Here is an 18,285-nt window from a genome sequence, read left to right as displayed (position 1 = left end):
GCTCCGTGCGCCCAGCACCCCTGCTGAAGAGGGATACAATGAGAGCCATCAAGCAACCAGGAACATCATTGAGCAAACAATCGGCGTGCTGAAGCAATGGTTCCGCTGTCTGGATCGTTCCGGGGGAGCCCTACAGTACTCGGCTGAGCGAGTCTCCCATTTCGTTGTCGTGTGCTGCATGCTGCACAACCTGGCTATCCGCAGGGCTCAGCCACTGCCAGCAGACATTGGAGGACCACCAGAGGAGGAGGAGGAGGACCAGCACAGGAGGGAGGCAGAAAGTGCAAGGGCCGCCCGTCGGCGGCTTACTGCAAGTCGGTTCTAGGCCCCCTCTCAGGGAATGGCTTGTGCCAATGGCAGAAGATGAATGTAGCCACTCCACAAGCCCTCAGCCGAGCAGGGCAACCAGGACTTCCAAAAGAAAGCATGGACAGTGCGATTTAAGAAATTTTTTTACTGTGATACCTCTGTGCCCTTCCCACATGACAAACTAATGGAGAGAAACCCCCCCCAAAAACACAAATACACCAGTCTCGGCCTTTAAATATGAAACAAATACACCAGTCTTGGCTTTTATATATGAAACAAATACACCAGTCTCGGCTTTTATAAGTAAAACAAAACATTTGGCCACACCTTCTACTTTTTCCCCTGCGAGGGTGATCCGTTTCGCTTCCGTGACTGGCCCCTACCCGCCCTGCAGCTCCTCCTCAATGGGACCCCAGTGGCTGCAGCAAGGCTGGGGGAAGGCTGCTGAGGGTCAGATGGTGAGACGGCAGATGCCCTTGGGGGTCGGCCTGGACCAGCTCTGGGCCTGGAGGGGCCGGCTGCTGACTGCTCCAACTCTGCTTGGGCGGCAGCAGTCTGTCCAACAGCTGGTGGCAGCTGCAATGGAGGAGTGACAGTGTTGGCTGCAGGAATGCTGGCAACCTGACAGATCACAGGCACTCCCTGGTTGGCTGAGACATTGGCACGCGCACGGGCCAGCACTGCAGCATGCGCAGCAATCTGCTGAGGCACAGACTGCTGGGCTGCTGCGGCACAGCGAGTGCCCCGGCGATGCCTGGCCGATCCAGCGAGTGTGGCAGCAGTTAGTGCCCGTGTGGCCCTGGTCTGTGTCTGCATGACAGCAGCCAGTGAATGCACGGCACGACTGAGCACTTGGCTAGAAGCCGCCTGTGAAGCAGCGAAGACCTGCTGACTCCTAGCCTGTGCTGCCGCGATGTCCTGCAGACTCCTGGCCTGTGCTGCACTGAATTGTTGCAGACTCCTGGCCTGTGCTGCCCCGAATTCCTGCACACTCCTTGCCAGTGACTCTATGGAGTCAGGCATCCTTGCCACTGCAGCCATGAGCTCAGTGTGCCTGCGCTCAGCCTGGGCGCCCATTTCCGCTAGGAGCCGCACCTCCTCTGCACTCACCGTAGCAGGACTGGAGGCCGCACTCACCCTCCGGGGAGAAGGCCGCCGAGCTTCCCCACCCCTCCCGCATTGCTGCAGCCTGCTGGTCCCCGGAGCTTCACTATCCTCTGACCCTTCCCCCCTGCTCCCCTCCAGGGAAGACGTGTCACCATCATGGCCATGGGCTGCCTCGGCTGAGGGTGTCCCTGATGGGCTGGCTTCCTCTTCCTCCTCCTCTATGTCTGACTCGAACACAGTGCCAGCTTGAGGGGCCGCCTCCTCACCTGGCGAGTCACCATCTGAAAGGAGGGAGGCACAAGAGTTGCTTTAGAGTGAGGACAGGGCGGCAGCGAGGGAGGCATGAGTGCTGCTGCGCACTGCATTGGTTCGATAGTGGCAAAGGATGCTGGCGTGAGGCGCAAGTGGAAAGGGAGAGGTCAAAAAGGTGATGACCTTACCATTGGTGCCCAGAACAGGGTCAGCATCTCCAGTGGCGACGGGGCCACTCAGCCGGCCTGCCATGATCCGCTCCACTCGCTGCTCGAGGTCGCTCAGCTGTTTCAGGTCAGGACGGCCTCCCCCGGTCTGTCGCCACTGTCTTCTGTTATGCGCCAGCTTGGCCTGCAAGAGAAAGGACCGCCTCTAAGTACAGTGTCAAGCCCTGATCTTGCCCGCACTGCCTCCCATGTTCGAATAGCCCTGACAGTGTCTAAAGTCCTGATTGCGCAAGTACTTTTCATGACAGTCCCATAGCTGCTGGATGAGGGCTGGCCATTAGGGCTTTCAGACCTGTTTGGCCATAAAGTGAGGTACACATGCAGGGATGAGGAGGATACTGGAAAGGGTACTCACCCTGACAACCCGAGTGAGGTCGTTGAATTTTTTCCGGCACTGGGTTGGTGTCCTGCCAACCACGCTGTTGGACGTGACCCTGTTTGCCACATCCCTCCATGCTTTCCGATATTCGGCGGGCAGCAGCCTCCTGCCACCCTCAGGGAAGAGGATATGGCGCCTGCGGTCCACTGCACCAACCAGCAGCCTCAGGTCACCCTCGCCGAAGCGCTGCGCTCTCTCCCTGGCCTTCTCCATTCTCCTGGGCGTGGAGCTGTTCCAGAAGCAGTGTTCAGGCCTTGCCTTAGGGCTGCAGTGTGCAGGGCATGGCAGCCAAGCAATTCCACCCTCCCCCTTTAAGTGCTGACCGGCGCCTGACTGTCTGGCCTCAATGAGCAACTCGCCGCACCTGCGCTGCGCCCGCCTTCGGTGTTTGCGCCCCGGATCGCCGGCTTAGCACCTAATGATAGTCGTGCATCGCCTGCTTTAGCGCAGCAGCAACCTCTTGGGGCGATGCAACTGAATATCGGCGAAGGTGGCGCTAAGTTGCGCCGGGCGCAAAAGTTAGCGAACGCCATGCTGTAGCGCCCCAAACGTGGCTATACTGAATTTCTAGGCCAATGTCTCTTAACCTTTCCTGCCTTCCATCCTATCACAGACCTCCCCTTTTGTTCTTTTATCCCCTCCCCCATTTCCCAGCCCCTAAACTTGCTTAAAAATCTGTTCCATTTCCTGCTTTTTTCCAGTTCTGACGAAAGGTCATCGACCTGAAACGTTAACTCTGTTTCTCTCTTCACAGACGCTGCCTGACCTGCTGAGTATCTCCAGCATTTTCTGTTTTTATTTAAAACACACGAGGCTCGACTGGCCTGTTTCTGTGCTGTGTCATATAATTCTATGTAATCATGACACTGGCCAAATTCAACAGAAACTCTTTTCAGAGTCAAAGAAAAGACAGAAAAGGCAATGTGTGCATTCTGACTGGTTGAAAACCTTTCCTCCCCCAATTTGACACCTGGTTTGGTTTGCTAGATTCGCCAATGGCTTCACGTGACTCCGGCTACAGGGGTTTACACTGTAATGGTTTATTTTGAAAGACTTCAGCTCTTTTTAGCGCCCATTTGTGCCATTCCACTGTTGTGCTTCAGTCTGCAGTGGGAAGCCGAGACAGCTTAAGCCAAGAGCTTCTCCCTCTTCATACCCAGCGTGATTGACTGGCAGGGAGAGTGCTTCTGAAGCACAAAGTTCTTCACCCCCCTCCCACCTCTTGTGAGTTCTGATCAGCAGCCACACTTAATGACATCCACTCGCTAGCCTAGCGACAGCAAGTCCCTTCCCAGCTAGGTCCAAAATGTATAATTCACCCTCACCAGCTGACTGCCTGTAACAATCCAATAAACAGCAACATCTTACAGGTGTGCGAGGTCCAACTGCATCCGGTAAGCACTGGGGACTCCGAGGTCAGGTGTGGCATGGTCAAACCTAAAGCAAAGCCCCTCCCCTCCCTTATTTCCCTGTAATAAGTGTCCTAACTCACACCAAGTCACGTTCGCCCATCACCCCGGTGCTCGCTGACCTACACTGGCTCCCGGGTAAGCAGCGCCTCAATTTCAAAATGTTCATCCTTGTTTTCAAATCCCTCCATGGCTTCGCCCCCTCCCTATCTCTGTAATCTCCTCCAGCCCCACAACCCCCCCCGAGATATCTGCACTCCTCTAATTCTGCCCTCTTGAGCATCCCTGATTATAATCACTCAACCATTGGTGGCCGTGCCTTCACAATCACAGAATCACAGAAACCCCACAGTGCAGATAGAGGCCATTTCGGCCCATCGAGCCTGCACCGACACATATCCCACCCGATCCCCGTAACCCCTACACCAACACATATCCCACCCTATCCCCGTAACCCCACGTATTTAATCCCCCTAACACTAAGGGCCAATTTATCATAGCCAATCATCCTAACCCGCACATCTTTGGACTGTGGGAGGAAACCGGAGCACCCGGAGGAAACCCACGCAAACACGGGGAGAATGTGCAAACTCCACACAGACAGTCACCCTTCTGTTGCCTAGGCCCTCAGCTCTGGAATTCCCTGCCTAAACCTCTCTGCCTCATTACTTCTCTTTCCTCCTTTAAGACGCTCCTTAAAACCTACCCTTTGACCGATCACCTGCCCTAATTTCTCCTTGTGTGGCTCGGTGTCAAATTTTTTTGTCTGATAACGCTCCTGCGAAGCACCTTGGGACGTTTTACTGCATTAAAGGCGCTATATAAATGCATGCTGTTGTTGTTGTTATAATTACACCCGACCTCAGAAGAAAACACCGTCTACATCACCGGTGCACTTTCCACATCGGACGTCCTGTGACTTCCTGAAATTGGTGCCATGCTACAGCCAGTTTTATGCAGCACTCGCCCTCACCGAGAAATGGGTTACGCCAATTCGGATGAAACCTTCCAGCCAGTAGCGAGACGAGGTTTTAATCCCACCCCAAATCCAGCTTCCAAACAGGTGAAAGGACAGTGCGTTAAACCCATTGCCCCATCCAGCCCCCCCCAGTTTGGTGCCTTCCCATCCATTTGCCGGATCTTGTATTTCCTGATGGTTGGTGAACCGATTGACCATCGCCAGCTGCAGGAAACCCAGGGCTGCGTGACAACACAGCTCAGCCCACTGACCTCTGACCCATACACAATATGTACAGCTGCCGATTTGGTACCTAGTTGTCTCTCTGGAGATGAGGGTCCTCTCGTCGCTATTGTGAAACTTAGGGTGAGCCACGAAACTGCACATGATTCGTTCGGAGACAGTGCAACTGCTCGCTGCTAACCACAAGAAGGCTTCAATAGGCCTGTCCCTTTATATCTCCATCAGATATCAATGGAAGGGTTCAAGGGAAATCATGAAGCTCGAGATCAAATCTTCTGTGGAAAAAGAAAACCATTTTTTTGTGCTCATTAAAGGCACTACTGGTGGGGAATGGGACCCTTTCCAGCCAGGCACTGAATGACAGCAAAGAAAAAAATCACTCGGAGACAGGTCAGGTGTAGCACAGAAAGATCCCATCCATTCCGCCTCAACCACATGCTTCTGTCTCAACTTCAGAAGAGCCGCTACTGGACCAGTGTGACAGCCGCTAAATGAAGCAGAAATAAAATTTGGTATGTAGAGAGACTATGAAGAGAGACTGGACAGGCTGGGGTTGTTTTCCTTGGAGCAGAGAAGGCTGAGGGGGGACCTGATTGACGTGTACAAAATTATGAGGGGCATAGATAGGGTAGATAGAAAGGAACTTTTCCCCTTAGTAGAGGGGTCAATAACCAGGGGCATAGTTTCAGGGTAAGGGGCAGGAGGTTTAGAGGGGATTTGAGGAAAAACTTTTTCACCCAGAGGGTGGTTGGAATCTGGAACTCACTGCCTGAAAGGGTGGTAGAGGCAGGAACCCTCACAACATTCAAGAAGCATTTAGATGAGCACTTGAAACGCCATAGCATACAAGGCTATGGACCAAGTGCTGGAAAATGGGATTAGAATAGACAGGGCTTGATGGCCGGCGTGGACACGATGGGCCGAACGGCCTCTTTCTGTGCTGTATGACTCTATGACTCTATGGGGGAGAAATTGAGTATCGCCCCGTTTGGGGCGCCAGCCTCGCCAGGGCGCTAAAAGTAGCGCCCCGGAAACATTCGCGCCCCCGCACCGGAAATTGAGTGGCTGCGCCCCAAAGGGAAGCGCGGCGCTACTGGAGGCGCCCCGCATCCCTCTTGGGATGCTGCGAGTGAATATCGTGGCACAACGTGCCGCAGTGCCACACGCTTCGGCACGTCGTGCTGCGGTATTGCAGGCCTTCCTCCCCTTCTTAAAGGGGAGGGGCCTTGTGCAGCGCGATCTGGGGCCCAGCTGGGCCCCCGAGGATCGGGAGTGCAGGCAAAAGAGCCCGGCACCGAGGAGAAGTGCCGGGCTCTTGGAGCGCAGCTGGCACTCCGCGGGGTGGAGGGGTGGTGGGGGGGGAGGTTCAGGAGGTCGGGAACGGGAGTGCAGGCAGGTACTGGCAGGCGGCCAACAAGAAAAATGGCCGCCCCACACTTCGCCTTTAATTTGCGCCTCCCCGGCCGCAGGTAGGCCCCCCTGACCCCGTCGGACATAGCGTCCGGCGGTAAATCAGGGGGCGCTGCCGAATATCGCAGCCGGGGCGTCAGCGGTGCGCTGTGCACACCGGTGATGTCATCGGCAGCAGCGCAGTGCTAACGGTTAGCGCCACCACTAACGTCCCGCGGAATTTAGCGGGCGGCGTGGGCAGTGCTGCGCCCGGGTGCAAGTTGGCTTGAGACCCACTTAGCGCCCTCTTAAGGCGCTAACGGGTGGCGCAACCTACTGAATTTCTCCCCCTATGACTCTATGTTGACAGGGTGAGATGAAGAAGGGTGGGAGGAGGCTCGTGTGGAGCATAAACACTGGCACGGACCAGTTGGGCCTAATGGCCTGTTTCTGTGCTGTAAAATTCTATGCGATCCTATGTAACCATCGTTAGGCCTGTCCTGTCTCAGAGACAATACACATCAGGGCTGGTTTTTTTGTGTGCTGTAGGCTCATGTTTGCTAGGAGCTAAATGGAGATCGCCCAAACTCATTTCGCATTGGGTCCTTAGAGCCGACAAGACAGAGGAAGCCAACTTGGGCTGGATTTCAACTCAGGTTCTCAGGTGAGAAAGGCCAAGTGCCCAACTGATTGTGCCCCCGAGTGGGTGAGAGGCCGCCTGGAGCCCATTAAGATTGTTTGTTGGCCACCTGAAGAGAGATGGCTGATTTTTTTTTTCCTCAACGGCATGATTTTGCCCCTTTCCAATTCTCATCCCGGCAAGAGCGTCAACAGGGTTAGAAATTCCGTCTTGAGCAGTAGCACAACACGGGCGGTATGGTATTGGCCGCCCGATGTTCCGTTCCGTCGACTTCAAGGAGAACTTGAATATCAAGCGGAGCCTAGAACCCAAGAGGAATTTCCACCCCGAAGACTTTGGGGTTGGGGAGAAGATTGAGAGTGGGAAAAAAAGTAACCGAGAGCAGTTTGTGGAGTCTTTCCAAACGAGAAGGGAGAAGTGACTGACATGAATCAGTCATTCATGAAAGAAAGACTTATGAAATAATACTGAGTGGCCTGCGGGTGGCGCTGTCCAGGGAGAGTATAAATACTCGGGCACGGGCCCAGCTTGCGCAGAACATTCTTAACAGGAACTAGTGAAGGACACAACTAGACCTCCATGTTGTAAAACAGTTGATTAAAGCTTTGTTTAACGCTTAGACCAAGTGCCTAGTAATTTTCTTACTTCAGTGACCGCATTGCGCAAGAGAGAGAGAGAGACAATATCGTTACAAATAGGATATCAGAAGGGGGAAGCTTCGACTCACCTCGCTTCTGCATAAATACAAATAGGTCGTCCAAGAACTCTTTTCGCTTGGGGTCACTGTCCAGTTCATAAAGCTGTTAAAAATAGAAAGGGAAGCATTGAACAGAGAGCAGTGGGAACGGCAGGCACAATGTCAACTGAACTGAATCACCACAGTATTCCCAGAACTGATTCAGAAACAGATCATCGTTTCAAACCATACAAGACAACGCCTTGTGATCTCTCCGAAGCACCCAGTATTGTCTATATGTGCACAATCTCACTGCAGTAAATTGGAGAGTCTTTCTGGATGGCTCTGCAATAATGACAGTGCAACTATAAATTCTTGTGTACGAGGGCACACCGGTGGTTTGGGGAGCACAGAGATCTTAAAAATCTCATATACAATGGAAACAATGTATAATAACCAATAAAGGGCTGGAGGGGTGGGGTAGGAGGAGTTCAGTTTTTGAAATTTATTAATTCCCCTGGCTGGGGGGGGGGGGGGGTTTAGAACGAGGGGTCACAGTCTCAGGATACGGGGTAGGACATTTAGGACTGAGATGAGGAGAAATTTCTTCACTCAGAGGGTGGTGAACCTGTGGAATTCTCTACCACAGAAGGCTGTGGAGGCCAAGTCACTACTTAAGAAGCAGATAGATAGATTTCTAGACACAAAAGGTATCAAGGGGTATGGGGAGAGAGTGGGAATATGGTATTGAGATAGAGAATCAGCCATGATCGTATTGAATGGCGGAGCAGGCTCGAAGGGCCAAATGGCCTACTCCTGCTCCTATTTTTCTATGTTTTATGGGATGTGGCGTCGCTGGCAAGGCCGGCATTTATTGCCCATCCCTAGTTGCCCTTGAGAAGGTGGTGGTGAGCCGCCTTCTTGACCCGCTGCAGTCCGTGTGGTGAAGGTACTCCCACAGTGCTGTTAGGGAGGGAGTTCCAGGATTTTGACCCAGCGACGATGAAGGAACGGCCGATATATTTCCAAGTCAGGATGGTGTGTGACTTGGAGGGGAACTTGGAGGGGGTGGTGTTCCCATGCGTTGAAGCCCTTGTCCTTCTGGGTGGTAGCTGCCACCACTTTTTCAGGTAGAGCGTTCCAGATCCCGACAGATACCAACTAATCCATAATTAAAACATATTCAGTGTTCAGAAAATGAAAAATCAATAGTCATAACTTAAAGTGACTAATGGAAGCAGCATTAGCAGTACAGCCGTTTGGCCTGTCAAATTCTTTTCAGTTCAATGCCTCCAGGCACAACACTGGGCTCCTTATGGAGAGCTCGGACTGTATTCTACAAACAATGTGTGAGGCACCAGACATTGCTGATCCAATAAGCTTCAAACCTTGAAGTGCTGCCTCTCCCGCTGGCCCGGTGAGCTTATCGAGTGAGGAATGGAGCCCCACAGACCAGGGAGGTCCCGCGTTTGATCTTTTAGCTCTGACATGATGGGCCGAATGGCCTCCTTCTGCGCTGTAAAAATTCTATGATTCTATCTATCGGCGCTGAGCTACTGATAGTCGCTGCTGCGACTGGCTTCAAAACCTGATGGGTTAGGGGTTATTTCTTTCCGTTTTCCCCTGCCCCCTTCACTTTTGAAAGAAACCAAAAGAACCTTCCATCATTCACATCCTCAGGATGTCCCAAAGTGCTTCACAGTCGAGGACTTACTTTGCAAGTGCAGTCACTGCTGTTACATCGGCAGAGATGGCAAGAAGGAGTTAGATATATTTCTTAAGGCTAAAGGGATCAAGGGATATGGGGAGAAAGCAGGGACAGGGTACTGAATTTGGATGATCAGCCATGATTGCATTGAATGGCAGAGCAGGCTCGAGGGGCCGAATGGCCTACTCCTGCTCCTATCTTCTATGGCAGCCAATTTGCACGCAGCACGGTCCGACAAACAGCTGTGAGATAAATGCCCAGCCGGGACTGTTTTTGGTGGGGTTGGTTGAGGGAGGTGTGTTGGTCAGGACAGCAGAGAACACCCTTGCTCTTCTTCGAATAGTGCCCTGGGATCTTTTACGTCCACCAGCACAGGCACATTTGCGGGGTGGGTGGTTTGGGTTTAATGTCTTATCGGACACTGCAGCGCTCCCTCAGCAGACCAGAGATAAGAATTCGCTTCCCTCCCAGCGTTGTGGAAATGCGTGGCAGATTCCCAGAAAGCGCAGTTGACGCTGTGCCAATGAATCCCTTCAAACAGAGCTGGACAAATACTTGTGGGGGGTTTGGGGGATAACCTCGGTGTGCTTATGCGCAACAAAACTGTAAACTGTAAACTATGGAGGGTCATTTAGTACTTCGCCAGAACTTTCCTTCAGATTAAATGGGTGGGCTAGAGTACTTGGACAAATGGATTGTACACGGTCTGTGGAAGCAAAGGCTCGATGGGCCAGATTTGGAAGGAAGGCAGGCCTTAATTACATCACTGAGATGTCTCAAATCGCTTCACATACAATGAATCTTTTTTTTTTGAAGTGATTTTGGTAACTCTTGAGTATCGAAGAGGGTGTTTGGGAGACAGAAAAAAGTATTGTAATTGTGATAAAGGCTTTTTAATTTCTCCAAGTTTACCTGGATTAGCTCCTTCAGCCCCTTAGTGTAGGTTAATCCATCGAAATTATTCAGCATTTTTGCAGTTAAATGCATTGACTTGCTGAGGTACAAGTCCGTGGGCAACAACAGTTCTTCACCCGTGCGATCAACTGGTCAACTGTGGCTCAGTTGGGCAGCGCCCTCGCCTCTGAGTCAGGAGGTTGTGGGTTCAAGGTCCCACTCCAGGAACTTGAGCACAAAAATCTAGACTGATGCTCCTAGTACAGTACTGGCGGAGTGCTGCACTGTCAGAGGTGCCATCTTTCGGATGCGGTCCTGTCTGCTCTCTCTCAGGTGGATGAAAAAAGATCCCATGGCACTATTTCGAAGAGGAGCAGGAGATTTATCCTGGAGCCAATGTTTATCCCTCAACCAACATAACAAAAACAGATGATCTGGTCATTATCACATTGCTGTTTGTGGGAGCTTGCTGTGCGCAAATTGGCTGCTGCGTTTCCTACATTACAACAGTGACTACACTTCAAAAAGTACGTCATTGGCTGTAAAGCACTTTGGAACGTCCGGTGGTTGTGAAAGGCACTACAGAAGTGCACATTTTTCTTTTTTATTCTTCACATGAGCCTGGACAGCGAGTTCCAACCGGCTGTTTAACAGTGGAGGGCACAATGGCCGGGCCCAATCCTGTCCTAGAACCTCCACTCCCATCGCCCCCTTCACCCCACCCCAATCCCCCCACCTACCTGACTTAACAGCCGCTACCTGATGCCCCTCCCCCCACTTCCCCCCCCCATAAGCCATTTTGGTCGTGAGGTAATGAGGCCCGGCCACAAGCTAGACCGCTTTCCGGCCCAGGAGTTCAAATCCCCCAGGGTCTCGAGGTTCCGCTGGGCAGCAGCCCTCCACGGAAGCCCGTCTTCCTGGCTCAATACTGCTGGAGCCGTTCAAACATCCAATACAAGCAAGAAAGGGATGGGAGATCAGCATTCCGAAGGGACCGCTCCCCCCGCGACACCCTGGTCCACTCCTCTATCACCCCCAACAGCCCTGCCCCTTCGCCCGGCACCTTCCCGTGCAAGCGCAGGAGATGCAACACCTGCCCTTATACCTCCTCCCTTCCCACTGTCCAGGGCCCCAAACTCCTCTTCCAGGTGAAACAGCGATTTACTTGTACTTCTTGCAATCTATTACACTGTATTCGCTGCTCACGATGCGGTCTCCTCTACATTGGGGAGACCAAACACAGATTGGGTGACCACTTTGCAGAACACCTCCGTTCAGTCCGTAAGGGTGACCCTGAGCTTCCGGTCGCCTGTCACTTTAATTCTCCGCTTCACTCCCACTCTGACCTCTCTGTCCTCTCTGTCCTCGGCCTCTTACACTGTTCCAATAAAGCTCAACGTAAGCTCGAGGAACAGCACCTCATCTTTCGATTAGGCACTTTACAGCCTTCTGGACTCAACATTGAGTTCAACAATTTCAGACCATAACCCCTGCCCCCATTTTTCAGGCTGTTTATGATTCTGCCATCCCCATTTGCAACATTTAGGGGGGAAAATTCAGTATCGCCCCATTTGGGGCGCCATTATCGGCATATAAGGTAGCCAAATCTAGTGGGAAGATAGAAGATTGGGAAGTCTTTAAAAGACAGCAAAAAATAACTAAAAGATTGATTAAGAAAGGGAAGATAGATTATGAAAGTAAATTAGCAAAAAATATAAAAACGGATAGCAAAAGTTTCTATAGTTATGTAAAAAGAAAAAGGGTGGCTAAAGTAAATGTTGGTCCCTTAGAGGATGAGACTGGGAAATTAATGGTGGGAAACATGGAGATGGCAATAACGCTGAACAAATATTTTGTATCAGTCTTTACGGTAGAGGACACTAAGAATATCCCAACACTGGACAAACAGGGAGCTCTAGGGGGAGAGGAGCTAAATACGATTAAAATCACTAAGGAAGTGGTACTTGGTAAAATAATGGGACTTAAGCCGGATAAATCCCCTGGACCTGATGGCTTACATCCTAGGGTCTTGAGGGAAGTGGCGGTAGGGATTGTGGATGCATTGGTAATAATTTTCCAAAACTCCCTGGACTCAGCAAAGGTCCCGGCAGATTGGAAAACTGCTAATGTAGCACCCTTATTTAAAAAGGGCAGTAGACAGAAGGCTGGAAACTATAGACCTGTTAGCCTAACATCTGTGGTTGGTAAAATGTTAAGAGTCCATTATTAAGGAGACAGTAACGGGACATTTGGATAAACATAATTTAATAGGACAAACTCAGCATGGTTTCATGAAGGGGAAGTCATGTTTGACAAATTTGCTTGAGTTCTTTGAGGAAGTAACATACAGGGTGGATAAAGGAGAACCAGTGGACGTAGTGTATTTAGACTTCCAAAAGGCATTTGACAAGGTGCCACACAAAAGCTTATTGCTCAAGATAAAAAATCACGGGATTGGGGGTAATATTCTGGCGTAGGTGGAGAATTGGCTCTCTAACAGAAAGCAGAGAATTGGGATAAATGGTTCATTCTCAGACTGGCAATCAGTAACTAGTGGTGTTCCGCAGGGGTCAGTGCTGGGTCCCCAACTCTTTACAATCTATATTAACGATTTGGAGGAGGGGACCGAGTGTAACATATCAAAGTTTGCAGATGATACAAAGATGGGAGGGAAAGTAGTGAGTGAGGAGGACATAAAAAACCTGTAAAGTGACATAGACAGGCTAAGTGGGCAGAGATTTGGCAGATGGAATACAATACTGGAAAGTGTGAGGTTATGCACTTTGGCAGGAAAAATCATAGAGCAAGTTATTATCTTAATGGCAAGAAACTGGAAAGTACTGAAGTACAAAGGGATCTGGGGGTCCTGGTGCACGAAACTCAAAAGGTTAGTATGCAGGTGCAGCAAGTGATCAAGAAGGCCAATGGAATGTTGGCTTTTATTGCTAGGGGGATAGAATATAAAAACAGGGAGGTATTGCTGCAGTTATACAAGGTATTGGTGAGACCGCACCTGGAATACTGCGTACAGTTTTGGTGTCCATACTTAAGAAAAGACATACTTGCTCTCGAGTCAGTACAAAGAAGGTTCACTCGGTTAATCCCGGGGATGAGGGGGTGGTCATATGAGGAGAGGTTGAGTAGGTTGGGACTCTACTCATTGGAGTTCAGAAGAATGAGAGGCGATCTTATTGAAACATATAAGATTGTGAAGGGGCTTGATCGGGTGGATGCGGTGAGGATGTTCCCAATGATGGGTGAAACTAGAACTAGGGGGCATAGTCTTAAAATAAGGGGCTGCTCTTTCAAAACTGAGATGCAGGAGATCGTGGCGGCAGTGTTTAGCGCCGCCGCAAAATGTCTAGTTAATTCCGCGAGCGGCACAAACATCGCCGCGCCCGGGCGCTTAAGTCGCTAACGGGAGGTGCAAACAACAGAATTTTCCCCCCTTAGCCTCTCCTGCCTCCTACCCTAGCACAGACTGTTCCTTCAATTCCTTCCTCCCTCCCCCTCCCCCTGGCTCGGCACCTGCTTAAAATCTGTTCCATCTCCAGCCTTTCCCAGTTCTGATGAAGGGTCCCAGACCTGAAACGTTAACTCTGTTTCTCTCTCCACGGATGCTGCCTGGCCTGCTGAGTGTCCAGCACTTCCTGTTGTTATTTCAGATTTCCCGCATTCGCAGCATTGTATGATGAAAGATCAAAAGTGAAACCTCGCAAAAAAAAAGCTACTCTTTCATTTCATTCTTTTAGTTTCAGTACTGTGACGGGAATGGCCATCAATAATAACCTAATCTGCCAACTGTGGCCGCAAGCTACCCTGTAGCTGAGTAATTCTGCCGAGATCTGCTTAACCCTTTCAGTAACGCATCAACTTTGGCAGTTTTCCCTGATTTGCATACACATCTTTTTTTAATACCTACGGTGAAGAGAAACTCGAGGGAATTTTTTTTTTGATTGATTAAGGCGTTAGTGACGTGAACACCATTTTGCGGCCAATATTAGAACCGAGTGGTCAGACCCAGCAGATGACTTTTGCTCCGAGAAACCCGAGGGAGTTTTTATAATTGGCACGTCCGCCGTTTGGATCGGCGGGGGGGGGGGGGGGGAGTCAGGTTTGATGCTCCCGCTCCCCACGTTTTTAGACTTTTGAAACAGGTCTTAAACTGGTGGCAAATATATAGACCGACGGAAACGTGATGGGTCTAGAAATTCGTCTCGGGCAGTGGCTCAATGCGGGCGGTATCGGATAAGCCGCCCGTTATACGCAGCGCCTGGTACAGTAAACTCACGTCTAAACAGCACCTAATCAACCGGAATTCTTTAATAGCCGGCAAAACAGGTAATCTTGCCGAACTCGTCCATTTTTCATTTTTCCGAGTTTCCCGCGGTGGCTGAGTTAGTTACTGGTTTTTTATTTTTTTTTGCGTTAAAAATCGCCCACCTCTCGGTTATCCGGAATTTTTAATCAACCGGCGCCATCCCGGTCCCGTGGGTGCCGGATACCAAAGAGTTTCCTGGATTCAGTTGCATTGACTGCAGCGGAACTGAATATGAAGCGCTGCCTTTAACTGGCGACCGATCCGATACCGCCCGGTTGGCGTCACCGCCCGGAGATGGAGTTCTCAACCGGGGTCTGTGTCAGGATTATGGAATTTGACTCAAGCCGTTTAAAGACAGGAGGTTGGGGCCCAGGCAGCCCGTGATCCGAATGACAGAAGTGGCAAATATAATAAAACCGAGGAGCCGGTCCCCAAGGTGGGGGGGTGGGGGGGGGCCAGCTAACGGCAAACTTGAAAAGAAACAAGGTACAGGAAACTCTGGTTTATCCGGAGGTTAACTGTCCGGAATGCTCGATCCACCGGCAAAAATCAGGAGCTGTTTCGTTAGGTTTTTTTTCTTTTCGTTGCTTTTTTTTCACCAGTCAGGCTCTGCAAGGTCTCGCTGAAGCTGTTGCTAAGCTACAGAGATGCTTGCAAGGTACGGCCGACTGTTAAGCAACAGGGTTTGTTGCCAGATACGGAGCTCAAAAGCTCCGTATGTTTCAACATTAGCGCTGGTTTGTCCAGCAGTTTTGGTGGGACGGCAACAGCTCGGTCCCATCGGTGCTGGATATCACAAAGTTTCCTGTAAATCAGGAAGTAAATGATTAGGTGACTCCCAAGATCGGGTTTGGAAAAGCTTGAAGACTGTAGGAGGAAGGGGGAGGGGGAGATTCACCAGGATGTTATCTGGGCTGGAGCGCTTCAGCTATGAAGAGAGACTGGACAGGCTGGGGTTGTTTTCCTTAGAGCAGAGAAGGCTGAGGGGGGACCTGATTGAGGTGTACAAAATTATGAGGGGCATAGATAGGGTAGATAGAAAGGAATGTTTCCCCTTAGTAAAGGGGTCAATAACCAGGGGGGCATAGTTTCAAGGTAAGGGGCAGGAGGTTTAGGGGGGATTTGAGGAAAAACTTTTTCACCCAGAGGGTGGTTGGAATCTGGAACTCACTGCCTGGAAGGGTGGTAGAGGCAGGAACCCTCACAACATTCAAGAAGCATTTAGATGAGCACTTGAAACGCCATAGCATACAAGGCTACGGACCAAGTGCTGGAAAATAGGATTAGAATAGACAGGGCTTGATGGCAGGCGCGGATACGATGGGCCGAAGGGGCTCTTTCTGTGCTGTATAACTCTATGACTCTATGAGAGTGTCGGAGGAAGGGGGAGGGGGAGAGTGAGCCATTGCCAGCCCCAATGAAACAAGAGCTGGTTGATGCTCTTACTTCAGGGCTGATTCAGTATTGAAGTTCCTGGCCATGCTGTGGCAGTTAGCTTGATTTACCATCGGGGGCAGGGAATAACCTCTGCAGAACATTCCCACCATGGAGTACACACTGCTCAGTGACGACTTTCAGATGAGACGTTAAACCGAGGCCCGTCTGCCCTCACAGGTGGACGTAAAAGATCCCGCGGCCACTATTCGAAGAGGAGCAGGGGAGCCCTACCCAATATTTAGCCCTCAACCACCGCCACTAAAACAGATTATCTGGTCAATGTCTCATTGCTGTTTGTGGGAGCTTGCTGTGCGCAAATTGGCTGCTGCGTTATCCTACATTACAACAGTGACTACACTTCAAAAAGTACTTCATTGGCTGTAAAGCGCTTTGGGATGTCTTGAGGTTGTGAAAGGCGCTATAGAAATGCAAGTCTTTCTTTCTTTCTCACCTTCTATATAACGGCCCGTATTTTCCGATCGGAGGCTTCCTGCGTGCGGAGACCTCCCATCTGGAAAAAATCTACGGATTTACCTGAGGGCTCCCGAGGTGCATATACCTCCGCTCCTGGGCCTCTCCAAACTCGAAATGCGCAGAGGCCCAGGTATCCCGGGGCGCAGGCGGTTCGCAAGTGTCCCTGGGATCACGTGGGCCATGGGGAGCCAATAGGAGAAGGGAATCTCCCTTCATACACTTGACAGGATGACCCGTCAAATATATGAATGGAGATCACCCCAAAAACACTGTAAAACATTAAATACATTTTTTTTTTAATCACATTTTTAAAATGAGTTGAAATTACAATAAATTAAATATTTTAAACAAAAATTTAATTTTTTGAAAAAAATAATTAAAGTTATTTACGGGGCTAAAAATAAACTTACCATTTTAAAAAGTAGTTTTAAATGATAAATGAGTGAAAAATTTTTTTTTTTAACTTTTTCAAATCTTATGCTGGGGTAAAAGCAGGCCTTACGCTTTTACCAGGCGTAAGATTTCTAAGGGTTTTCTGCGGGCGGTGGTTCTCCAGAAAGCGGAACTCACCCCCCGCAGAGGCCCTTCTCCAGGGCAGGCGTCCGATCTGTCAAGAGCTTTCTTGACAGATCAGAAATACCGGTTTTCAGCGCATGCGCTTGGCTTGCCTGAAACCGGCATTTCCGATGTCCCTACGGGTGTGTACACAGCGCGTAGACATCGGAATATACAGCCCTATGTGTTGCAGCCATCCTAAACCACTATGAACAATGATTATTCTGAAGTGTATCCTTGGTGTAAATAAAACTCATCACGTATATTTTGCAGATGTCCACGGGTTGGATGGAAGAATCCTCCAGCAAAGTCCTGAAACCTGGTCAGTCCTGGCCAGCCAGTAATAATTCTATCTTGTAATATTAAAAAAAAATAAAAGGATACAGGGAAAGGGCAAGTGAATGGGACCAAGTGGATAGCTCTTTCAGATCATCAGCACAGGCATGCTGGAGGCAAATGCAGCCGTGCCTTCAACCAGCTAGGCCCTCAGCTCTAGAATTCCATCCCCAATCCTCTCCGCCTCTCTCTCCTCCTTTAAGACTCTGCTTAAAAGAGCTACCTCTTTGACCAAGCTTTTGGTCACCTGTCCTAATGTCTCCTCTTTTGGATGGGTGCCAGGTTTTTTTTTAAATTCGTTCCTGAGATGCTGGCAAGGCCAGCATTTATTGCCCATCCCTAAATTGCCTTTAACTGAGTGGGCTTGCTCGGCCATTTTCAGAGGGTGGTAACCACTTTGCTGTGGGACTGGAGTCACATGTAGGCCCAGACCGGGTAAGGACGGCAGACTCCCTTCCCTGAAGGGGGAAGGAAGGAGGGGAGAGGGGGAAGGAAAGAGGGGAGAGGGGGAAGAAAAAGCAGAGAGGGGGAAGGAAAAGCAGAGATGGGAAGGAAAAAGAATAAATGAGGGGAAGACAGGGAATTGAACCCACTTCTCCAGATCATTAGTCTAGGCTTCTGGATTACTCGTCCAATAACATAACCACTACGCTCCTGTGAAGCACCCTGGGACGTTTTACTAAGTTAAAAGCGCTATATAAATGCAAGTGGTTGTTTGTTGTTGGTGGTGGACGATTCAGTGCAAAACTCTTAAAGGGATTTGGTCAACAATTAAATTCCCTTGCAAATAAGACCGTGCAATGACACCAGCACACCACTGATCTCACGCGGGTAAAATCTTTCACTTCACATCAAAGTAAAAAGAAAAACTGTAAGGACAGCATCCCCCCCCCACCCACCCTCCCCAGTGAACGAAGGCAGCGGAGTTATTTCCAGAACTAGCGGTTCCAAGAATGAGGTGGCATCAGCAC

At 50.3% G+C, this 18,285-nt stretch overlaps 1 protein-coding gene across 1 annotated transcript in view; it reads right to left on the bottom strand.

The window, feature by feature from the left end:
* LOC147097354 (AT-rich interactive domain-containing protein 3B-like) overlaps nucleotides 1-18,285 on the bottom strand; it is a 302,108-nt gene that overhangs the window by 136,654 nt on the left and 147,169 nt on the right. Inside the window, exon 5 of the mRNA XM_085972262.1 lies at nucleotides 7,641-7,713. Within this exon, the coding sequence (XP_085828388.1) occupies nucleotides 7,641-7,713 (73 nt within the window). The remainder of the gene's footprint in view (nucleotides 1-7,640; nucleotides 7,714-18,285) is intronic.

The sequence above is a fragment of the Somniosus microcephalus genome, chromosome 32 (genome assembly GCF_052327205.1).
Source record: "Somniosus microcephalus isolate GS21.2 chromosome 32, FLI_Smic_1.0, whole genome shotgun sequence".
NCBI classification, from domain to species: domain Eukaryota; kingdom Metazoa; phylum Chordata; class Chondrichthyes; order Squaliformes; family Somniosidae; genus Somniosus; species Somniosus microcephalus.
Note: the sequence above shows the minus strand (reverse complement) of the source record. Positions and strands in the feature narration are given on the sequence as shown.